Genomic DNA, 25,272 nt, shown 5'->3' on the forward strand with positions numbered 1-25,272 from the left:
TTATCAATTTTAATATACTTTGGTTAGTGGTGATTATTCAATGTCCGTTATGATCAGACTCTGTTCTACAACACATAGTAGGTGCAGTGAAAAAATCACAACAGTGAGTACTTTTTAGGCAAAGAAAAATTATAATTAAGCAAGAGCACATGATAATAGCGCTTTTGCTTTGCAAATTAAAGTTAGCATATAGTTATGCTGCTATTTAAGGTTGTCTTTCTGTAAGTGAGTTAATTTGAGTTAAGTTTGCTTATAAAGCTTAATTTAAGGTTGTGATTGCCTTGTAAGTTGTTGTTTTATATAGGGTTTAAGCAGATGTTTGATAAGTAGTGACCACCAGATCTTATGTGTAAGATCAATACGATGTTTCTTGATAAAAGTTAAAGTAGAGTAAAAAGTTTAGGTAAACAGGGACTTTCTTGTTAAAGTTTGTTATTTACTGCGTAAAAACGTATGATTTATTTAAACTGACCAACAGTTTCTTCACAAAAAGATGGGATATATACATATGTATAATATTTTTTTTCTTTTTTGCTTTTCTTATTTTTTTGACCATTTTTATATTTTCAACATTATCTTTTTAACATTTTTTATAATCTTTTATCTTTTAATTTTTTCTATTGCTATTTTTTGTTGGTTTGTGTTTTGAGTTGAGTGTTTTATAGAAGTTTTTTTGAAATTTTGAAAGTAAGATACTGTAGCGACCACCAGATCTTTTATTTAAAATCAAATAAAGGTAAAGATAAAGAAAAATAAAGGGATCAGGAACTTTTTATGAGAAGGTTGCCTGTTTATTGAATAAAATATATAAAATAAAAATGTGAGTAGAACTGTACTGTCCTTTTTCTTCATCTAAATAGTTGGGATATTTATATTGTTAATTTTTTTTTTCTTTTTGACTTTTTTCATTTTCTTGACTTTTTCACTTTTTTGACCTTTAACATTTTCTTGACTTTTTTCATTTTTTGACTTCTTTGTTACACCATTTTTTTGACTTCTTTATCACAACATCAACCCTCAAAAAGAAGTTCTTGTGACCTACAAAAACATTTCAGCTCTAAAATAAATAAAAGGGAAAACTTAATCCGTTATCGCAAAAGTATAAAATGGTCATTGGGTGGATTGAACTTGTGACATCAAGATTCAAATGAGCCATATTTCCAATTAAGCTATTTTGTAATTTCTGGAAAAAAGTGGTTTATAAACATCCAATGGACTTCCATAAATATTTTGAAGACCGTTAAACATGTTTAAAAATATTATATGGTGCTTACTATTTTTGAAAATTACCGATGTACCAAATGATATAAAACTAACTGGGAACAAAGGTGCTTCACATAAGAAACGCCCCATTATTCTAGACTAAATCGGGAAATATTCGGAACTTCAAAATTTAAACAGCGCCATTCGATTCTGCTTGCCTTATAACCTTAGTTTCTATTTTTGGATTGTTATTCTAGCTCCGCTATAGCTGTAGATATTATGATTTATCCATCGTGGCCTGAAGTGCCAATCACCCCAACATTGGACTGTGGATGACTGGTAATTGTCCAGAGTTTGCTGATGCGACTAAACTATATCGCTTTGCAATAGACTAAGAAACTGAAGAATGAAGACTAGCGCGTATAGGCAAAATATGAAAACATGCGACCAGTTTTGACGGCCACTGTATTATGGAAGCAACACAGTTTATCGTTGTAATGGTGATGAAGGAAGCATCATGTACTTGGAGCAAACAGGAAGTATTCCACGTTGGAGATGCAATGGAATCATAATTAATCAGGAAACTGGTGAGAAATGCTGCAATGGGCGTCAAGTTGCTGTACGAAATGCTTCCTTTTTTAGTAATCGCAGCTTACCAACCTATGATACGCTATCCATCCTTTACTTTTGGAGCTTGAAAGTACGTCGCATGACAATTTCTACCATGGTTGGATGCTCACCATATGCTGTACGTGAAACTTTGAAAGATTGGTACCAGATTTTACAAGAAGATTTACAGCAGAACGACTGCAAAATCGGTGGTTATGATGTGGATGGAAATTCAATCGTGGTAGAAATTGATGAATCAAAGTTTGGTAAAAGAAAGTATCATCGAGGACATCGTGTGGAGGGTGTTTGGGTGGTAGGTGGTGTTGAAAAAACACCTGAACGAAAGTGTTTTCTTGTGGTAGTAAATAATAGAAACACTGAAACGATGGATACAATCATTCGAAATTATGTTGCCGATGGTTCCATAGTACATACAGATTGTTGGAGAGCATATGAAAATATGGTAAACCTTGGAATGAACTTGGTACATCGAACTGTCAATCACAGTGTGACATTTCGTGGCGGCGATGTCCATACCAACACAGTCGAAGGTAAGCATAAAATTGGAGTGTACAAGCGTTTATAGCTTTAGTTTAATAAAATTTCTCTAGGAACTTGGAATGGAATAAAAATCAATGTAACTCCTGCCCTTAGAACAAAGAAAATGGTACCTTGGCTGCTTATCGAATTTATTTGGCAAAGAAAGCACCATAACGATATTTTTGGGGGTATCATTGATTGCCTTAAGAATGTCAGTTTTGATCGAGCTCAGCGTAACCCAGCGTGGTTAACTGAGCTTGCTGCAGAAGAATAATAACAATAAAAAAAAATTAAACAAAGCTCAATAAAAATGTCCTCAATAATATCACCTACAGAGAGCAAGCATTATTAATATACTTCGTCAAAAAATATCCAAAAGCATTACTATTGTTATTTTGTAGTAAGTTTGGTTTGGGTTGAGTGCTTTAGACGAGTTTTTCTTGAAAAATTTTAAAGTAAGGTACTGTAGTGACCACCAGATCTTTTAGTTACGATCAAATAAAGGTAAAGATAAAAAAAATAAAGGGATCAGGCACTTTTTATGAGAAGGTTGCCTGTTTATTGAATAAAATATATATAAAATAAAAGTGGGAGTAGAACTGTACTGTCCTTTTTCTTCATCTAAATAGTTAGGATATCTATATTGTTAATTTTTTGACTTCTTTGTCACACTATAATCAGTTAAATAAAATAAAACCTATACAAAAAAAAAAGGATACACAAAGGAATCAATTTAAAAAAATAGCTCTTACATAAACACGCCTACAGCATTCGAACAAAAATACCGATTGCATGTTTCGAATAGGTGACCTCTTCTTTCGGAAGTAGGCACTCTAGCCATTCCGGACAACGACTGGCATAATTTAAGTATGTTTTACCAATTATGTGCTTCATAGTCCGAAAATTTCCGATTTCCAAATAAGGAAATTAAAAAATTTTAAAGTCCGACGGCATCAAACTTACAATTAACCCAAAGAAACCTTGATCAATTAAAGATACACAAGAGTAATGGATTGTAACAAAAAAAATGAAAGAAGGGATGGATAAAAATAAAAACAAAGGTAAAGATAAAAAAAAGTTATGAAAGTGCGGAAGAACTTCCTCCAAAAAAGAAAAATTTTTTAACATCTATAAATACTTCTAGTGAATCACCAATAAACTTCTTCAATTCGTCTCAGGAGTTTCATCTTCAACTTCGCTCTGACCACCCTGTTCACGATTCACCACTGGAAGCCTTGACAACGCATCTGCCGGATTGGCACTACCTGGTCTATATCTCAAAATATAGTCGTATTCCATCAAACAAGCAGCCCATCTTGACAACTTGGGGGTAGACTTGGCAGGTTGAAAGACATATCTCAAGGCAGAATGATCAGTGATCAGGACAAATTTACGACCCAGCAAGAAATGACGATAGTGCTGAACACCCCATACCACTGCAAGAGCTTCTAGATGCGTGATCGCATAATTAATTTCAGCACCACGTAATGACCTTGACGCATAAGAAATCACTTGTTCATTTGCTAACGAATTCAAATCAGTTACTTGCGATAGTACTGCACCCAAGCCAGACTTCGATGCATCTACAGACAACACTTGATACTTTCTTCTATCCGGGTATGCAAGCAAGGGAGGCGACGTCAACATTTCTTGAAACCTTCTAAAACTGGTTTCTTGCTCATCACCCCAAACAAAGGCCACATTTTTCTTTACTAACTTCTGTAACGGAGCTGCCACATTTGCAAAATTAGGACAGAAAGCACGATAATAGCTGCAGAGCCCAAGGTAAGATCTAATTTCTCCAACATTCTTGGGTGTATCAAAATTAACGATCTTATTTACATTATGATCACTAGGCTTTAAGCCATCTGCTGTGACTTCATGGCCCAAGTAAGATACGGACGACTGACCCCACGAACATTTCTTCTTCTTCAATTTCCGACCAGCGTCTTTACACTTGATCAACACCTTTTCCACCAGTGCACCATGCTCCATCAAGGAGTCGCCACCAAAGATCAATACATCATCGATGAACACCAAGCAAAACTTACCAATATACTCACCCAGGATAGAGTTCATCATGGCTTGGAAGGTTGACGGGGCGGATGTCAATCCAAACGGCATGACCAGGAATTCATAAATTCCCTTCTTGGTAACAAAACCAGTCTTCTCAATCGAATCTTCCGCCATGGGAACTTGCCAATAGCCAAAAGCCATATCCATTGTAGTGAAAAACTTGGCACCACCCAACGAATCCAACAATTCGGATATCAAAGGTAAGGGATAAGCATTTGATACCGTCATCTGATTCAGCTTTCTGTAGTCTAGCACCATTCTACGACTACCATCCTTTTTCTTGACAAAAAAGCAGGGAGAGGAGTATGCACCTGATTTGGAAGGTCTAATTATGCCCAGCTCCAGCATGTTATTCAACTCCTTCTCCAAAAACTCATTCTCTTCCCACGTCAGTCTAAACGGCACAGATCGCACTGGAGTAGCATCGGGTTTCAGGACGATCTTATGCTCGAACCCTTTTACCCTGCCCAACCCAGAGTTCTTCACGAAGCAATCAGCAAAACGTCCCTCGACCATTTCCTTCATCTCTTGGGGAACAACCTGTTCTTCATCTTCATCAGTGACTGACAACTTGTCAAAAATGCCTTCTTCATACGATTCTACCAAGTCTTGCCCTTGTTGAATTCTTGCTTGATCAACAACATCCAAACTGTTAGAAGACCCAGGAGCACCGTTACTGACAACAGATATGCTAACAGCATAGATCTCTGTACCTTCCTCAACGTTCTCTTCATTACGGTCAAAAGGAAGACCCGAATCCACCATCGACTGTCTCTCAGGTTCTGCACCAACCTGCTGCTCCATGAAGTGGACCTTCCTTTCCTTTTTCATCATCGTGTCCTGCTTGCTAACACCTACTCGTCTTGCTTCAGTATAGCCCTTATGGACTACTACACCACGACTTGTCGGTATATGGACCTCAGCCACGCCAATCCTAGGTTGGATACCATACAGTTGTTGGAATAATTGTTCGAATGTTTTTGCAATTTTATACGTTTTGCTTTGTATCTCTGCAGTCAGATACGATAGAGCTACGTACGATACCTCATTAAAAAGCGACAGCTTTCGCATATAACATATAAAACGCTAGGGGTCTGGAATTATTTCCATATATAGTAAGATCAAATTGCGTCAAGCATATGCATTCGAACAATTTTTCCAACTCAATGCATTCTATAATAATGATATCGTTGCCGCTTCTGACATCACAAATACAGCATTACTAAATGATGTAATAATGAAACAACGCTTTTGCTTTTAGTCAGAGCTTAAAATATATAAATAAGGCTGGATTTTGCAGTGTTTCCCTTCTACCTCGTACAGCCTATACTTCTTTATATCATGGTACATACTTTATCTCGTAGCAAGCAAGAAAGCATTCTGTCGCTGTTGAAAAAGGGTTTATCATACTCAGAAATCATGAAACGTGTTCCAGGAGTATCAAGGTCCACTTTGAGCAAATACAAGGGCTTGTATACACCTGAACGTACTCGAGGTCATGCTGGTAGAAAGACTACTATAAGCTCAACAACAAAGAATTACCTGAAGAGAGAGCTTGTAAATGGTTCACTTAAGACTGCAAAGGACGTATGGTCATATTTAAACAGTATTGGTCATAAGATAGGCTATTTTGGTACAGTAAAAATGCTTCACAGTATGGGTTTCGATACCCAAATTAAGAAGAAAAAGTCTCTCCTCAAAAAATGTCACATGGAAGCTAGACTAAAGTGGGCTAAAGCTCACAAAGATTAGACAGAAGATGACTGGAGACGTATAGTGCTTTCTGATAAGACCAAGATTAATGTTTGGGGTTCAGATGGCTGTAAGTACTTTTGGAAACGACCTGGTGACAAATTGCAGCCTCATCATCTTGACCTTACAGTCAAAGGTGGAGCTGGCAGTGTGCTGCTTTGGGGTTGTATGACGTGGGATGGTCCTGGATATGGCTGCGCAATTGAGAATGGTACTATGAAAGCATCAGATTATGTTCATATCCTGTCAACTACACTGATGGACAGTCTGAAGTACTATGGTTACCAACAGGAATCTATTTATTTTCAACACGACAGTGATCCTAAGCACACATCAAAGCTTGCTCATGTTTGGTTTAAGGAAAATGGGTTAAAAGAAGAGCATACTTTCAGTTGGCCTGCTCAAAGTCCTGATTTGAATCCTATAGAGCATCTCTGGCACCATTTAAAGCTGAGGCTGAGCTTAGATGAAGATAGGGATAAAGGACTGCATGATCTCTGGTCTAGAATCGAGAAAGAATGTATTTCTTGTACCAAAGAGTAATGCCAAGCATATATCAAGAGTATGCCAGCTCGTTGTAGAGCAGTTATTAAAGCTAAAGGCGGTCATACACGGTATTAAATAAAAGATGATTCAATTGGAAAAATTGTTCGAATGCATATGCTTGACGCAATTTGGTCTTACTATATATGGAAATAATTCCAGACCCCTAGCGTTTTATATGTTATATGCGAAAGCTGTCGCTTTTTAATGAGGTATCGTACGTAGCTCTATCGTATCTGACTGCAGAGATACAAAGCAAAACGTATAAAATTGCAAAAACATTCGAACAATTATTCCAACAACTGTAAGCCTTGAACCAGGTCACACCAAGCAAACACAATTCTCTTTCACGGTACTGGTCTGTCCTCTCCAAGATACACATGTGCTCAGGTCTTAGGCAACCTGAGATGACCACCGGCACATCAACTACCACCTTTGACGGTTTACCAGCAGTTCTACTATCAAAACCAGACAGCTACAACTCGTCATTACTTGGCACTAGCCCCAACTTACTGGCTAGACCACCACTGATGACACTGACGCTAGCGCCAGAATCAAAAACGCATTCCACAGTATGTCCATTTATCGACATCAAGCCTTTGAAGGGTAAACTCCCTTTCATATTGTCGAGGCTGTACGGATACCTATAGACGGACGACACTTCACTACCCACGTCAGAGACAGAAAAATCCACCGACGACTCCTCTGACCACGTAGCTCCTTCATCACCATCTGTATCGACTGCACTCCAATCATCATCGTTGAGCTGCACTGTGTCAACCACCATCGGCACACTGGACGAGCCATTCCTATGTGAATCGGCAGAATCCACAGCAACCGTTCGCTTCCCTTGTCTCAAGAAACGCACACCATCTACCAGGTCCTTGCAGACAGTTCGATCTACAGCCAATAGGTCCGCCACCGAAGCACCAGCATTGGTCCTGCTCAGTACATCCCAAACATTGACCCTATTGGTCTGTACTGCGAGCTTCCTAGGTTTGGCACGGGTCCTTTTCTTGGGCGTGCCCACCACTGGCATAGGGTTAACCCTAGGTGGATTGTTAGGAAAACCCGCCGCCGCACCCATGGACTGGCCTACCACCGGAATAGAGTGACCATGGACAGCAGCTGCACCAGTGGGGACAGCAACTGGTACACCGTTTGCGCGTGGCCGGGAGCTTGGATAAGGGTTCACCGGAACACCTTCACTTCTTCTCTTCTCTGCTGCAAAGATTTCCTTAGACCCAACGTCCACCACATCGACCACATCGACCATACGCACTTGATTGTTGCTAGAGGACTTATTCATTCCTAGAGCGCCTGTTGCCTCCTTTACAGACGCTCCGAGCCTTTTCCCGAAAGGAAACTTCACCTTGCTCGGGCTTTGGCCCACCACCAAGAGGAACCGCATTACTTCCCGATACCGGGACGCCTCCCATTCCACGAAGCTTGGGACAATCCACCTTTCGATGCCCCTCTTCCTTACAGTAAAAGCATCCGGTAGTGGCACCAGCATTGAAAGGTCTAGGGTAAGGACCTCGTTGCCTTTCATTCTGGAGCTGAACAATGTTTATACGCATCTGTTCAAGCTCCTTCATTAGGGCCGTCATGGTGGACACCGAGACATTGTCCTCACCCACTCCTCGATTACCACCTGTAACCGGCAGAGACCTAAACGAAGCACCATCCACAGACCCAGAACCATACTTGTTCAAAGATTTTTCGATCTTCTTTGCCTCGATAATCGCAGCATCCAACGTCCTAGGGAGATCCCTCCTCTCAATCTCGCAGGCGATTACCGGGTTGATGGCCCCCAAAAAGACACGAACGTGGAAGCTATCCACCCGATTGTTCAACAACACCAACAACTCACGCATCCTCAACGAGAGATCATCGATGTTTTCTCCAGCACGCTGCTTCAAGTTATACAACTCTTGCCACCAGACATCCTCTTGATCAGCAGCATATTGCTTCTTGAAAGCACTAGAGAACGCAGCCCACGTCTCATATTGGAACCCAAGGACGTTCCACCATAATTCTGCCTTCCCGGTGAGGTGGTCACCAGCCACAAGCAGAATTTCTTCGTCAGATAGGTCCGCAGACACACGGATCCTATCCATCCTTTTCCACCACGTCAAAGCAGCAGCAGACAAACCTTCCAAACGACCATTGTTGTTCTCCATCTCACCAGAGAAGTTCCTAGGATCATTTAGAAAACGCAACACCTTCTTACCACCGTGCGCCTGTTGACTTGGATTGAAAGGACTTCTTGTCTCCTCCAACAGATCATTATCGTTACCAAGATTGTAAGCCATATTATCAAAAGGGTGATTATCGATTTTGTGTAATAGGTTACAAAAAGAAGTTACAGTAGGTCAAAAAACTGCTGCAAGGAATCCATTTTTCTTGGTTTTTGTAGCGCACATCCTGTTACAATGGCACAAACTGCCTCTGTTCCCACATAGTAAATCTTCTACATGTCTTGAGAAATTCGAAAGAGTTTAAGCCCTATTGGATAAGTATTGAAGGAAGTATGAGATGCGCAATTTGAAAATTTGGAAAAACGAAAATTTGGACGGAATGAATTTATTTATTAATATTTAGTTGACCCTCCTTTTTTATTAATAACCTCTTGAATTCTTGCCGGCATGCTATCGATATACCTTTGGCAAAGATCTTTGTCAAAGCCATTCCATACTTTTTCCACTCGTTCCCAAAGCTCATCCGTATTCTTTGCTCTACGTTCGTAACAGCTGAGCTTCAACTTCAATTGATGCCATACGTGTTCTATTGGATTTAAGTCCGGACTCTGAGCTGGCCAATCGCTAATATACCGCACTTGATGATTATCTAACCAGTCTATTGTAGATTTTGCCTTGTGCTTTGGATCATTATCATGCTGAAAGTAAACGTTGGACCAGTTGAAATTGTAGTATTGCATAGTATCACGAAGCGTAGTGTCCAATATATGCTGATAAACATTCGCGTTCATGTTCCCATCGTAAATTTGACAAGCATATCCTGGTCCTTCAGAAGTTATACAGCCCCACATCATCAATTTGCCTGCTCCATGCTTGACTGTAAGTTCTAGATGATGCGGTTGAAGAGGATCATTTGGTCTTTTCCAATAATACTTACAGCCATCAGAGCCCCATACGTTGATCTTGATTTCATCAGAAAAGACGACTTTTCGCCATTCTTCTACTGTCCAATCCTGATGCTTCTTGGCCCATTCTAATCGATGCTGCATATGAGCTTTTGTCAAAAACGGCTTCTTTTTTTTTATTGAAGAATGGAACTCCATTGATTTCAGTACGTTAATTGCTGACTGGTATGAGATATCGTAGCCAAGTTGAACCAGCTCCCGGTGTACCTCTTTGGCAGTCTTTAAAACCCCTTCAATGACTTTTCTTTTTATTAACCGCTTCGTCACTTTGGAGACTACTGTAGGTCTACCACCTATGCTTTTTGTCCTATTTGGAAACAACCGTCTAGAGTATCTACTGACAGTTGATTCATGTACTCCAATTTCTTTAGCAATATCGTACGTTGATGTGGATCCAGTTAATGCTTGCTTGAGATCGTCTACTTTTCCTTCTGGCAGTCGTTTAGGCATGCGATTGGTAATAAGGTAAAAAAGAGAAATAATTTAAGTAAGGAAATATAAAATTTAAAATAAAGGAATTGTAAGCGCTTTTATATACTGGCAACATTCTAATCATGTCAAGAATGTGAAAAATTATGATAGCAACCGGTTGGGTCGTATTAAAATTCGTCATTTCAAACATATCTGAACAAGTAAAAAATGTCGGATGTTCATAATACTACCTTTAGCGATCTCAAATTCCACCAATAACCATTGCCCATATCCGATAATCGACGAATAAATGCACTTTCCATTGAGGTACAAACAGTCAAAATTTGGGATAGTTTGGTGCAGTACCCATGGAAAACCAGCTGTAAAACCGGAATTTTGCAATTCCTTGCAGCAGTTTTTTGACCTACTGTAAGTTATACAAAAAAAAATCAAAAGATGTCTAAAAAAAATTTTACAACAGGTACCCAAAAAAAATATAAAAATAGAAACAATGAAAAGCTTTCCTGGCCAATACAAAAAAAGATGCAAAAACGAAACAAGGGGCCCTTGGATTAACAAACGGTGAGGAGAGGTAATCACAAGTAAAAAGGAAAAAAAATTAACAAAATACAATAACTAGAGGCACAGAAAAAAAAAATTACACAAATCCAATATTACACCTGCACCTAAAGACTTGATCGAGTGATTATCTTGACACGTATCTGGTAGGCCGGACCAAAAATGACAGTTGCTAATTTGTATGTTATGCTTAGTTTCGCTATACGGTGAAGTTATAACAGAAACCAATTAATAGAAGACTGTAGGAGACTATTAATGTACAATAACAACAAGATCAACAGCTAAACTAGTTCTTGACTTCAATTGCTTGAACGTGCAAAATAAAAATGTTCGGCAGCCAAAATTAAATTTAGCGGGAAGAAAGCCCTCGTTTTATTACATTACAACAATAGATGCTTTGAAATAACATATTAATATAAGGTAACTGGGGAAAATGTACAATTGTTGAGAGTATTATGGTGATTTTGATTAATAAAGTAAATGATGTACCAATTGAATATTCGTTTTCATGTTGATTCTTTTGATGTTCTTTTCTGTCTGGTGTGCTGGCACATTGACTGAACAATGCGTCCAGAGATCGTCTTCTTGATGTATCCTGTGAGGGTAGAAAATAATGGGTAAGAAAAATAATGTCGGCCAATTGTGACTTCCATTCATTCAATTCCCGATGCGGTGGAGCTGATTATTTTCCTTTCCCCTTATTTTCGTTTACATTTTCTTGAATAACGTCCGTTAGAATTATCCAAACACACCGAAAAGCATACCATTAGAATCGCCATGAAAAGGAGCATCGTTTGAATACAAAATAAGCTTTAAAAATCACACTGCAAATAACTGGAGAAAGTAAGCGTTCAGTTTTAGAATAATTGAAGGCAAACACGCCAAAGATCATGCAAACACACGATATTTTATGGATGTTTTAAACGTTTTTCGCGGCAGTGCAGTTAACGTTTAGTATTCATTAAGAGAGCAAGTGGAAGTCATTTAGCATTCTTTTACTAGAGCAGTCGACACGTTTTACTCAATACTTGCCAACGTTTGGGCAACAAATCATAATTTTTAAAGCATTTCTTTATTTGTCCTTTTGTTCTTTTATCGACCGCTCATATTGCCTTATATACTTCTTTATTAACCACTCATATTTCCTTATATACTTCTTTAACAACCACTCATATTGCTTATATACTTCTTTATTAACCATTCATATTGCAATAAATATTGTTTTATATATACAAAAAAATAGGGATTTGTTTTATAAAAATAGCTTTTTTTTTATTTAAATAAAATAATAATAATATACAGTATTTCTTTGCTAGTAGCGTTTTAAAAGTTTACTTGACTTACCTAATGTCATCACGATAGCATCATCTAATCTAAAAATACATCGATTAATTTCGTGGGACTCAAAAAGTTCTCACAAGAAAAAGAAAAAAAAAAGCCGAGCACAAGAATGCAAAGACACAAAGATTCAAGGACTTGAGCAATCAAAGCAAAAGAAAAGATATCAGTACTTAAGAACCAAAGCAAAACCAGGAAAAAGATAGAAAGAGGCCAAAGCAAAGCAGCATTCATCTATAATTATTGGCTATCGTGTATACATAGTAAAAGTAATAGTACCTTTTTTTAGATAGGCCATGGGAAAAAAACTAGTTAAGCATTATCAACAAGTAAAAAAGAAGCAGCATGTATCTATAATAACTATTAGCTATGAAGGATATGTAGTAAAAATAATATCACCTTACTTTAGATGAACCAGGAAAAAAAGAAAAAAGAAAAAAAAAAAACACGCCATCCATGCTTGTACCAACAAGTAAAAGAAGAAACAACTGTAGTCTTGAGAAAGAGACTTTATAAAGACCATTTAAACCATAAAGAAAGCAGGCAATACGATTTTACTAAAGTAAAAGTACTATTAGAGCAGGAATAGAATATATATAATATTAAGAACTTACCTTTTATAAAAAAGAGAAGAAGAAAAAAAAAAGAGAGAAGTGCTTTTTTTGTAGCCTTATTTTTACCAATGTTACACTTATTCACTGTCTATCCATGTTAGAAATCAAAAACAGTTACTTTTCATATAGTTTATATTTAATTATGTCTCAAAAGATAACTTATACATTGTTTGAACAAGTTTTATTACTTGAGTGCAATATCTTTAACATGGAGAGTATTCTTTTTTTCTTTTCTTTTTTTTTATTTTAGGTTAAAAAAAATTCGGTCTTAACGGACTACAGCAGTAAAACAGCTTTTTTTTTCTCCCTGGTTTTGTTTTATGGAATACACTAGATACCAAAAGTACAAAAGATAAAAAAGAAAGCTCAAGCACTGGTCAAACGTAAGTTCATAAAAAAAAAATAACAACCAAGTCTAATGTCGGTTTCTTTTTTTTTTTTTTTTTACATTAGGAATTCCTAATGGGACAGATTCGGATGACGAACGTGAATCTCATGAGCAAATTTGTTCTTTCCAACATGATGAAGCAATAAGAATAACAGACTTTATTGTTGCTTGTTACTGAAAAGATATTTTTGGTAAAGAAAGTTGCCATTGCTCACATCTCTAATGGCTAATGGCTAATGGCTAATGGCAAATTACACCCATGTGCAAACATAAAGTAAGTAATGAACTAGTATAAGCTTAAAAAACATATATTCTTTTATATTATTTGTCATAAAAAATAATAAAATAATCTATTTACTTGATAAACAAAAGCGTTTTGTATGTATTTGTTAATTATAACTGCCTTGTAACAAAATGTTAGCAGAACTTCTTTATTTTTTTCGCACCTGAATCTTTTTTCAAAATTCGAAAATGACCAATACAGCGAACGTTAACTTTTTTCATTTAATCAAAGACGTCAAAAACGGTGATTATTAGATGCAACAACTGACTGTAGATGTTGACAATCACCAATTATTTCTAGTGTCAAAAAGGAATCAAAGGCGACTCCCGGCCAAATTACGTCTTCGTCAGCATCCAAGTGCGCGGATGGTTAAGTGGTATAATCTTCGCCTGCCACGCGAAGGGCCCGGGTTCGATTCCCGGTTCGCGCAATTTTCTTTTATATGTTATGTTTGATTGTCATTTGGCACGTGTCGTGTCAGATCACGAATAGATTTTTTAAGGTAATTAACAAAGGTACAAGATAATTAATTGAGTAGTGTAGGAACAACAAGGTCAAGTCAAGCCACGGTCATGGTTACATGTTGTAACTTAAAGTTCATTTGAACTTTATTTTTCTTTTGAACTTTATTTTTTATTTCAACTTTATTTCTTCTTTTGGATTTGATTCCTGATCGAGGAATCCTTTCCTAAAATTTTATATCTTTTTTTGAATATAAAAAGGACAACCTTTTTATGACTTTTATCTTCACTTCTCTTAAATATATTTTATCAATAAATCAAGTATTTTTATCTGAATCTTTTGGTATAACACTCTTAAAATACACGCAAGACAAGTCCCTTGAAGCCAATTATCTTCATTGTAAACACTTTCAAAACTCTTATCCAATTACTCTATTACAAACAAGACTGATCTACTTAACAAGATCTGGTGGTCACTTACAACAAGCAAATCCAATATCAATACTTAACTCAAGTCTTATTTTTATTCTTTTTCATCTACTTTATTCTATTTTATAAAACGTTAACTCTTACAAGCCATTAAAGGAAGCAAAATTACAGTAGTAAAAAGCTAATTGTTTATTTAATAAATATAAGATCTATTTATACTATTTTATGTTTGCTGCGGTGGTGATGTTTGTTACTTGCAGTTATGATGTTAATACTGAAGACACTGCGGTTGTACTGCGGTTATACTGCGGTTGCTAGTTTACAGTTGAAAGTCCAAAAGAGATAAGTGTGTTACATTCTAAAAATGTAACAAAAGACGTGACACACGACTTTTGTTACACTTTTAGAATATTGTTGTAGCACAAATGATGAAATTTTAGATCAAGAGAACAATGCTGATCACAAGAATAATTTTGATGTCCAGCGACATAGATGTTGTGACAATAGTAGTGAATAAAGAGGTCACACGAAGCAAAAGTGAAAGAAGTCAAAATATGAAAAAAGTTGAAAAATGAAAAAAGTCAAAAGAAAATAAGAAAAGCTAAAAAGAAAAAAAAATATTCATATATATATATCCCATCTTTTTGTAAAGAAAATGTTAGTCAGTTTAAATAAATCATATATTTCTATTCAATAATTAACAAACTTTAACAAGAAAGTCCCTGTTTACCTAAACTTTTTGCTCTACTTTAACTTTTATCAAGAAACATCGTATTGATCTTACACATAAGATCTGGTGGTCACTACTTATCAAGCATCTGCTTAAATTCCATACAAAACAACAACTTACAAGGCAATCACAACCTTAAATCAAGCTTTACAAGCAAACTTAACTCAAATTAACTCACATTCAATAAGCCAACCTTTTAAAATAACAATGTCAAACAACACAAACAATAAGCCACGCCAATTTTTATATAAATAAGATGAATATTTTATACAAAATAACATTATCCAATAAATTATATAAATTCAATAAATCATATCTTCTTGCGCTTAAAAAGCAATCTTTTCTTATTGGGTCACAATAACCTTTTTCTTTTCTTTTTATTTTTACTTATTCTTTCTGATCTGATACCCGAGTTATCACAAATCAAGAAAGTTCCCTTTTATTTTTATCGTTTATCAAACAATCTTATTCTTAACCTTATTGATCTAAAAAGATCTGGTGGTCACTACTCAAATACAATTTACTCTATCAAAAGAACTGTTAAACGTTCAATCAAGTTACCTAAGCTCAAGTCATTCAAGACTTCAAACCTCAATCTAAACAAATCTACATCACTTTAACACAATCCAAGTCTCAAGTACTAACAAGTTACAGTAGCACAAATGATGAAATTTTGTATCAAGAGAACAATACTGATGTAACGAAAATGGCAATAAAGATGCACAGAGATTAGCCGAGTCAAGTCAAAAAGATAAAAAAAATTAAAAAATGAAAAAAGTTAAAAAGATAAAAAATGTTGAAAATATAAAAAATGGTCAAAAAATAAGAAAAGCTAAAAAAAAATTATTCATATATACAGCAGTTATAAAAACTATTGCAACGATTTGCAATTTTCAGGTAAATCGCTTCTCAGTTTATGTGAAATCCAGGTATCACGTTGTATTCCTCACAGTGCATAAACTGGCCTCCGCTCTTTAATATACTAGATTATCAAATGTTATGCACACAAAATGATGGATGTACGTGATTTCAAGTCCCGCTTTTTTGAAATTTTCTTTATTCGAAAACTGGATCGCGCCATTTGAGTTGCAAAATTTTCTATATTCCTAGGGCTGACCTTGTTCATTTTGATTTATGCCAACTACCCTGGGAGTATGCTTTGAGATCATTATTCAAGCAACTTCAAGTTCGTTCAATTTAATTCATCTTTTTATTGTTTATGTATTCACATCTTCTACCTACAGTGGGTGGACTAATTGTCCCAGTGTTTCAACGTTTTTTACTTTCGACTCCATAACTCAGCCAATTCTTAGGCTAAGCGGCTAGTTCTATGCTCATTAGAAAGGTCGCGGTCCGTACTACATAATATTAAAAACTCGGATTTCGAAGAGTACACGGTCTGAGTTAATCAACAATAGAAAAAAAACACCGCACTGGGACAATTTTTCCGCTTGAACATAAATTTTATTTAATAGCGAGTATGTCCCCCTTTAGCCTCAATAACTGCTTTGCAACGGACAGGCATGCTATCTACAGTGAGCGACAAAACTGTCCCAATGTTTTGTAGTTTTCTCTTTTATGACCTGTAGCGTTATGGTTATCAGATTAATTTATGGCTTGTTGTATATCATTCGATAGCCAAAGACTTGTAGAAGTAAACAACATATAGCAAAGACCGATTAAAGTGCCGCAAGTGGAGATAGAGGGGATGGAAAACAAGCGGTGCATTGGGACAGTTTTGTCGCATTTTCAAAAAAATATAAAATATGATAAAATATCGACCCACAAGTTGCATAGAGGTAACAAACTGCTTACAAATGCGCATTGTATGTCTTTAAGATGATTTTTACTCACTGCTAAAGTTTTAAACTCCTACTGGTTTATTACTCACCCATTATATCTCAACATGAAACAAGCCTCTCAAGAAACAGTTGTTCAAGCAATTTCTCTACTTAAACAAGGTAAGTCGGTTCGGGAAGTGGAAGGTTCTACTGGTTTAAGCAAGAGTACGGTTGGGAGACTCCGAAAATCCCATTGCTTTGGACTTGGAAAGCCAAAAGGCGGCCGACGCAAGATCTTATCGGCAGCTGATGAACGTTATTGTGTCCGCCAAGTGACGAAAAACCGGATGTCAAGTGCAGCAAAGGTGGCTAAAGAGTTAGAAAAGGACATTGGAAGGAAATTAAGTGCTGTGACAGTGCGCAGAACCCTTCGTAAGGCCGGCCTTGGTGCAATTGAGAAGCCGAAGAAGCCTTTGCTTAGTGCTAAAAACATCCGTAAGAGGCTTTCTTGGTGTATGGCTCACAAGGACTGAACTATAGATGACTGGAAACGCGTTATTTGGTCAGACGAGACGAAAATAAATAGATTCAACTCAGATGGACGCACCTGGGCTTGGATCCGGTCAGGGGAAAGCTTGAAATCGCATCATGTGAAGATGACTGTTAAGCATGGTGGAGGCAGTATTATGCTGTGGAGCGCCATTACCTATGCAGGAGTCGGTTGGATGTGCAAGATCAATGGTAATATGGATAAAGAATTGTACAGAGAGATTTTGGAAGATGAATTGGAGCGTACTATCGAGTTTAGCATCGATAAATTAGGATTCGAACGTCATCAGGTGATTTTTCAGCATGACAATGATCCTAAGCATACATCCAAACTAGTCAAAGAATACCTTAAAGACCAACCCTACAACATCCTGGAGTGGCCTGCACAGTCCCCTGACCTTAATCCAATTGAAAATATGTGGTCATTGTTAAAGAGAAGGCTGAATGATTATGAAACAGCACCAAAAGGCATGAATGAATTATACGAACGAGTAACTAAAGTTTGGTACGACTTAATGAAGCCAGAAGAGTGTCAAAAGGTTATAGAATCAATGCCTAAGCGTATAAAACAATGTATCAAGAACAAAGGACGCTGGACTGACTATTAATATCAAATAAATAAACCATTTTATATTTTTTTGAAAATGCGACAAAACTGTCCCAATGCACCGCTTGTTTTCCATCCCCTCTATCTCCACTTGCGGCACTTTAATCGGTCTTTGCTATATGTTGTTTACTTCTACAAGTCTTTGGCTATCGAATGATATACAACAAGCCATAAATTAATCTGATAACCATAACGCTACAGGTCATAAAAGAGAAAACTACAAAACATTGGGACAGTTTTGTCGCTCACTGTAGATAGCATGCCTGTCCGTTGCAAAGCAGTTATTGAGGCTAAAGGGGGACATACTCGCTATTAAATAAAATTTATGTTCAAGCGGAAAAATTGTCCCAGTGCGGTGTTTTTTTTCTATTGTTGATTAACTCAGACCGTGTACTCTTCGAAATCCGAGTTTTTAATATTATGTAGTACGGACCGCGACCTTTCTAATGAGCATAGAACTAGCCGCTTAGCCTAAGAATTGGCTGAGTTATGGAGTCGAAAGTAAAAAACGTTGAAACACTGGGACAATTAGTCCATCCACTGTATAATCTGCTATCACCCATACCCTACAGCAAGTATGTCAACATTAGGTTAGCTATTTTTGAAAGTAGATCATTCGCAGAAAGTATAGAGATTTTTGGAATACATTCATCAGTAGTAGGCCGTTACGTAAACAAGTTTTTAAAGAGTGGGACAGCATGCAAAGGCGTCCATCATGTGGTTCCTCCTGTATTAACTAGAAAGTACATTGGATTATTGGTGCTCAAAGGAGATATACAGACAGCTAGAGGCATGTTCCTCAGGCTCATGGAGCTAGGACACTCTATGTCTTATATCACTGCAGTAAACATCCTGAAAAAAAAGAACGTCTATTTGAAGCTACAGAAAAAGCAGCTACTTCCAACAATTAAACATATTCAAAATAGCTTGACGTAGGCAAAAGGATATAAGGATTGGAGCGTTGATCGATGAAGATAGGTAGTATTTTCCAATGAAACAAAATTTAGTATTTGGGTCACCAATGGCGTCAAATACTATTGGACAAGATCAAGCAACATATTGCGACCATATCACCTCGACCTTACAGTGAAGCATGGCGGGCCTAATTTAACCTTAATGGGACGCATATCTTTATGAGGCCTTGGATATGAATATCAAGCTTGCGGTTAGATATTGAATTTGGAAGTACATCAACATATTGTTGGTACAACCTACCTATATACATCGAAGTGCTTCAAGTGGCACAAAACACAGATTTACTTTCGACGGGACATTGAGCCTAAACATACATCTCGATCGGCAACTATATAATGAAAAGAACATAGGGTACGCCCTCTTAGCACTGCTATCATAAATCTCAAACTTAAACGCTGTGGATCACGTATGGCATCAACTTATGTTACTACTGAGTGCATTTATGATACATGTGACAAGTTTGGACCGTTAGTGACAAAAATTATACGTAAAATGAAATATATTTAACAAATATGTTTGCCAAAGGTATCTCAACAGCATGCTAACAAGAATAGATGCAACCATTAAAGCAAAAGACGGCATACACGTTTTGAATTCAAATAATACAATTAATGAAATATGGCTATTTTTAAAAATGTGACATTAATTTGACAATATCTCCATGACTAGCAAAGAAAAGCCATAAGCTGTGATGTCTCATAAGAGCCAAGAGGCAGTTTTACAAATGACTATACTTTTACATTGATATGTTGAATCGTTGGAGAGATGTTGGTCTCCGTACGAGATTTGAACTCGCGTTGCAATAGTTTTTGTAACTACTGTACATATCCCATGCTTCATTGTATCCTTCCAACATTTTAATAATAATTCTTTTTGCTGAACCTACACTAGCTTCAGCTACTGAATTACCTGTTGGTGTATAAGGTAGAGATAAGGATTCTTCTACACCCATATGATCTTTTATTGCCTTTAATAGCTTATTTTTGAACTCAAGTCCGTTATCGTGAATTAAACACTTTGGATAGCCGAACATCGAGAATACTTGTACCCAGGCTAATGCTACATCTAATGCAGACTTCGTTTTAATCGCCCTCAGCACAACAAATCTACTAAATAGATCGACTATTACCAAAAGGAAATTATTTCCATTAGTTGAAGTTATATCAAAACTTCCAAGATCAATAGCTATCTGATCCCATATGCTATTAGGACAGATACTTTTTGGTGGGTGATAAGCATGTTTGGCTAAATTATGTCGTGAGCATTTTGGACATTCATTGATATATTTTGTTATATCTTCTCTTAAGCCTTTCCAGTAAAAGCCATGATCTTGCTTTATATTTAGTTCTGTTTGGTTTACACCATAGTGACCTAAAGCATGTACATTTCCAATAAGGTATTGTCGTTCATCAAGATTATCAATGATTTTATAGTTATCTAAATGACTAGCAGCTAGTACTAATGCTTCTTTTTCTTCGTATTCACTATCTGTACTAATGTTATCGTCATCAATTTCCAGATCATGAAATGCTCTAGCCTTTTGTTTCTTTGTATCACTTTGTGACGTATTGCTAACAGCTTGTCTTATAAATTTTTCTCTATTTTTGTTTCCTTTTACTTCATTACCATTCTCTTTTCCAGCATGTGCTTCATCCCTGGCCAGCGTGTTTTCCACATCAGGGTAAAACAAACGCGAAAGTTTATCAGCTAAAATGTTTCTCATTCCAGCACAATAGGTAATGTCAAAGTCCATTTCGAAAACGGTTTCATAGTAACTTTCTATGACTCTGTTAGCTATTTTAGTTTCTTTTCTGTTGATTTCCAACAAAGCTTTATTGTCGACAAATAGATGAAAATATTTGCCATACAACCATTTTCTCCATTTTGTGAATGAATATACGACAGCTAACAACTCACGTCGCGTTGAGCCATATCTTCTTTCTGTAGGCGATAATGTACGCGCTACGAAGCCAATATATTTTATTTCGTTATTGATTACTTGATACAAGCAACCGCTAATTCCATAATCGCAAACATCCGTAACCAAATGGAATGAACATTTTAAGTTGGGTACACTAGTTACCGGCGCATTTACTAATGCTTCTTTCAACTTTCTAATCGCTTTAGATTGTTCATTAGTCCAAACTGCTTTCAAATTTGAATGATTTCTCAATTGGTTTAATGGTGCAGTCAATTGCAATATATTTGGGATATGATCTCTAAAGTAGTTCATAACACCAAGACGATGACTTAATTCTTTTGAATTCTTTACATCATCCGGCCAGTCTAGCACATTTGCAACTTTTCTTTGATCTAATGTTAGGCCTTTTTCATTCAAGCAAAAACCGAGCACGTACAGTAGGTCACAAAACTGCTGCAAGGAATCCATTTTTCTTGGTTTTTGTAGCGCACATCCTGTTACAATGGCACAAACTGCCTCTGTTCCCACATAGTAAATCTTCTACATGTCTTGAAAAATCCGAAAGAGTTTATGCCCTATTGGATAAGTATTGAAGGAAGTATGAGGCGCGCAATTTGAAAATTTGAAAAAATGAAAATTTGAACGGAATGAACTTATTTATTAATATTTAGTTGGTCCTACTTTTCTATTAATAATCTCTTGAGTTCTTTCCGGAATGTTATCTACATGTCCTTGGCAAAGATCTTTATGGAAGTCATTTCATATTTCATCAACTCGTTCCCAAAACACATCCATGTTCTTTGCTCTATATTCGTAATAGTTGAATTTCAACTTCAATTGATGTCCTACGTGCTCGATTGAATTTAAGTCGGGGATCTAAGCTGGCCAATAGTTAACATAGCTCTCTTGGTGACTACATAACTAGGCTATTGTAGATTATGCCTTGTGCTTTGTGTTATTATCATGCTAAAACTAAATGTTGGACCAGTCGAAATTGTAGTACTTCATAGTATCACGAAGCGTAGTGTTCAAAATATGCTGGTAAACACCCGAGTTCAAGTTTCCATCGTAAATTTAGCAAGCATATCCTGGTCCTTCAGAGGTTATACAACACCAGGACATCAATTTGCTAGCTTCATGCTGGATTACAAAATGCAGGTCATGATGTTGAAAAAGGTCACTTGGCCGTTTCCAATAGTGATCAGCATCATCAAAGCCCTATACGCTGAGCTTGGTCTCATTAAAGTACACTGTTTGCTGTCAGTCACTCATTGCCTAATCCTGATGCTCCTTATTCCATTTTAGCTGATGCTACGTATGCGTTTTTGTCTGAAATGGCTTCTTTTTTTCTATCAGAAAATGGAACTCCATTGATTTCAGTACGTTAATTTCTGACTGGTATGAGATATCATAGCCAAATCCAACCAGCTCCCGGTACACCTCTTTAGAAGCCTTTAGAACCCATTCCATGACTTTTCTTTTGATTAACCGCTTCGTCACTTTGGAGACTACTGTAGGTCTACCACCTGTGTTTACTGTCCTACTTGAAAACAGCCGTCTAGAGTATCTACTAACAGTTGATTAATGTAATCCAGGCTCCTTGGAAATATCATACATTGATGTGGATGCGGTTAATGCCTGTTTGTGATCGTTTATTTTCTCCTCTGACAGCCGTTTAGGCATGCGATTGACGATAGGGTAAAAAAGAGAAATAATTTAAATAAGGGAATATAAAATTTAAAATAAAGGAATTGTAAGCGCTTTTATATACTGGCATCATTCTAATCATGTCAAGAATGTGAAAAATTATGATAGCAACCGGTTGGGTCGTATTAAAATTCGTCATTTAAAACATATGTGAACAAGTAAAAAATGTCGGATGTTCATAATACTACCTTTAGCGATCTTAAATTCCACCAATAACCATTACCCATATCCGATAATCGACGAATAAATTCCCTTCCTATTGTGGCACAAACAGTCAAGGTTTGAGATAGTTTGGTGCAGTACCCATGGACAACCAGCTGTAAAACCTGAATTTTGCAATTCCTTGCAGCAGTTTTGTGACCTACTGTAAATGTACTATATTAGTCTATGGCAAATCATGCTATACATGACTAGTGTATGACGTCAATTCAGGCCACAGCTTAGCATAAAATAAATTTCTCTATGTAACTGTAGTTAAATTACGTCAATGCTGCTAATATTCGTCGATGCTTAGGATAGGGGGTTTAGGTAAAAGTAGTATAACAACAAAGATAAAGAAATACTGTTAGAACTTGGTATCTCTTTATTAAGTTAAGATAACTATGATTGAATATATTAGATTCTACATGTAAAAAATGAGAGTATTTATAGACATGATACGGATAAAGAATTAGGACAGATTTATGATCAATTTGACAGAATAGATGATTACTATTTCTAATCATTAGTTTAGCCTGTTCCTAGCTTGTACTGTCAATTATGCTATTGGGATGGTTTCAGATCACTCTGGATGTAGGACTATTTAAGGAGACGGTACGGATGAATATAAAATCCTCTAGTTCCGTGATTGGGTATTACGGCTAATAATAATATCTCAGTTAGGATAAAGGTTTACATGACTTAATGATGATCCAGTAAGTAATTGTCATTCCTTATTCAACATGCTCATATCATCAATAAACTACTGTAGCGGACAAAACTGGTGCACAAAAATGAAAATCAGTATTGCATCTCCGCCATATGTCTGCGACTTTTGTGGCATATACCATCTGAAAGGCAGTCTAAAAGATACATTATGATATGCAAACGGGAACTGTGTCGGACATCCCTCAGGGATAAGATCATTTTTAGTGATTTTTTGAATATTTCCATTTTCGCCAAAAATATAGTACTTGTGTAGCCTTCCTTCAATTTTCCTCATATCTCTCCCGTTTGCTTTCAGATTTCACAGTATATTAGTGAGCTTTAGTAGCTCTTGAAAGATACATAAATCCATGCTTATTTTGTATTTCCCATTGAATTCTCCCTTTTGTTTTCATCCTATTCACCATGGCAAAGTACTTGCCTTATATGCTTAAGAAAATAAGCAACTGTAAAAACAAAACTCTGAGATTTCGAATACACTTAGTTCGTACGGCAGCGGATCTTTTTAGGGTAGCAAGAATCTCCAAATGGACAATCAACAGGATAAGAAAGGAAGAAAAGAACATCAAGGCTTGTGACCGTGGTAGTCGACCGATCGTAGTCAGCAAAATAACTAATGCAATCATCCGCCTAAAGTTTCGACAAGGACCTTTACGCACAGCTTCTGATGCTCAGCTCTTTTTGAGGTCCTTAGGATACAGTATTAGCAAACTGTCAGTCAGAAGGCACTATAGGAAGCTAGATTTTGAGTCTGGAACTAAGGAATCGAAGATTTTCATTAGCTGTATAAGCCAGAAAAAGCGATGAAAGTGGTATCACGACAAACCATCGCATACTATAGAGGGCTGGAAGTCCATCATCTTTAGCAATGAAAAAAACATGAATGTTATGAGTGCAGATAGTATACACTAATATTGAAAGCAAGTCAAGCAACCTTAGCGATCTTTTTACGGTGATCAAACAATGAAGCATGTTGGTGGCTCTGTTACATTTTAAGGCTGTATTAGATATTGAGGACCAAGATATTTGTGTCAAGTATACGATGCTGTAATAAAGTCATAGGTATACACATGTATTTCGCTTACTACATACCACAAAAGCCTAGGGTATAATGGTCTAAAATATCGTAATCTCTCGTTTCAGCATGACAATGACACAAAGCACAAGCCAAGACATGCCACAAATTCAATATTTGATAACAGGGCTTCTGTGCTAAGGCGTTAGTTACCACTAATCCCGGCTTAAGCCTTCTTAAGCATGTCTGGTGGCAATTGAAGGCAAAGCTATGACGATACGACACTAGACCAAAAAGGGTAGATTATCTTTGGAAAAGAATAGTTAAAGAGTTGGGCTCTTTTACTGAACGTGATATACACGTATACTACTAGCATATGCCAAGAAGAATATTCGATGATATCAAGAGATGAGATGATTATACAAAGTCTTAGATTTTAGACACTTTTGCGGTTTTTAGAAAATATAAAATTTTATAAATAAAAAGCATGTTCCTCGCTCAGTTTTAACAATGTCATGCTAGGAATACACGTAAATTACAATGGCTAGCATATCTTCCTTCTAATATAGTTTCATAGCTATTGCAATGACCATGAGCAAGTAATGGTAGCTAAAAGCTGAAAAAAATTTATGTGCACCAGTTTTGTCCGCTACTGTATATTACAATCATGT

General features: G+C 36.6%; 7 protein-coding genes and 1 non-coding gene across 8 annotated transcripts; 5 read left to right on the top strand and 3 right to left on the bottom strand.

The window, feature by feature from the left end:
• Positions 1–1,720: 1,720 nt before the first annotated feature.
• Positions 1,721–2,626, top strand: RO3G_12080 (uncharacterized protein; the record flags this gene model as incomplete). The annotated part of the gene is made up of 2 exons (XM_067666664.1): positions 1,721–2,363; positions 2,424–2,626. 2 exons carry the CDS (start codon positions 1,721–1,723, stop codon positions 2,624–2,626), a joined length of 846 nt encoding a protein of 281 aa, XP_067522765.1.
• An 890-nt stretch (positions 2,627–3,516) lies between these two features.
• Positions 3,517–5,232, bottom strand: RO3G_12081 (uncharacterized protein; the record flags this gene model as incomplete). The annotated part of the gene is made up of 1 exon (XM_067666665.1): positions 3,517–5,232. The coding sequence occupies one exon, from the start codon at positions 5,230–5,232 to the stop codon at positions 3,517–3,519; it is 1,716 nt and encodes a 571-aa protein (XP_067522766.1).
• Positions 5,233–5,769: 537 nt separating this feature from the next.
• On the top strand, positions 5,770–6,723 carry RO3G_12082 (uncharacterized protein; the record flags this gene model as incomplete). The annotated part of the gene is made up of 2 exons (XM_067666666.1): positions 5,770–6,066; positions 6,181–6,723. The coding sequence occupies 2 exons, from the start codon at positions 5,770–5,772 to the stop codon at positions 6,721–6,723; spliced, it is 840 nt and encodes a 279-aa protein (XP_067522767.1).
• A 426-nt stretch (positions 6,724–7,149) lies between these two features.
• RO3G_12083 (uncharacterized protein) lies at positions 7,150–9,038 on the bottom strand (the record flags this gene model as incomplete). The annotated part of the gene is made up of 3 exons (XM_067666667.1): positions 7,150–7,181; positions 7,237–8,004; positions 8,060–9,038. The coding sequence occupies 3 exons, from the start codon at positions 9,036–9,038 to the stop codon at positions 7,150–7,152; spliced, it is 1,779 nt and encodes a 592-aa protein (XP_067522768.1).
• A 423-nt stretch (positions 9,039–9,461) lies between these two features.
• RO3G_12084 (uncharacterized protein) lies at positions 9,462–9,973 on the bottom strand (the record flags this gene model as incomplete). The annotated part of the gene is made up of 2 exons (XM_067666668.1): positions 9,462–9,510; positions 9,558–9,973. 2 exons carry the CDS (start codon positions 9,971–9,973, stop codon positions 9,462–9,464), a joined length of 465 nt encoding a protein of 154 aa, XP_067522769.1.
• A 3,888-nt stretch (positions 9,974–13,861) lies between these two features.
• On the top strand, positions 13,862–13,932 carry RO3G_19147. The gene has a single exon. It is a non-coding gene; the product is annotated as a tRNA-Gly (tRNA).
• A 3,096-nt stretch (positions 13,933–17,028) lies between these two features.
• RO3G_12085 (uncharacterized protein) lies at positions 17,029–17,436 on the top strand (the record flags this gene model as incomplete). Its single annotated transcript, XM_067666669.1, has 1 exon — positions 17,029–17,436. One exon carries the CDS (start codon positions 17,029–17,031, stop codon positions 17,434–17,436), a length of 408 nt encoding a protein of 135 aa, XP_067522770.1.
• A 4,021-nt stretch (positions 17,437–21,457) lies between these two features.
• RO3G_12086 (uncharacterized protein) lies at positions 21,458–21,816 on the top strand (the record flags this gene model as incomplete). The annotated part of the gene is made up of 2 exons (XM_067666670.1): positions 21,458–21,486; positions 21,627–21,816. 2 exons carry the CDS (start codon positions 21,458–21,460, stop codon positions 21,814–21,816), a joined length of 219 nt encoding a protein of 72 aa, XP_067522771.1.
• Between the last annotated feature and the right edge of the window lie 3,456 nt (positions 21,817–25,272).

Source organism: Rhizopus delemar, genomic scaffold, assembly GCF_000149305.1.
Source record: "Rhizopus delemar RA 99-880 supercont3.10 genomic scaffold, whole genome shotgun sequence".
Classification (NCBI taxonomy): Eukaryota; Fungi; Mucoromycota; class Mucoromycetes; order Mucorales; family Rhizopodaceae; genus Rhizopus; species Rhizopus delemar.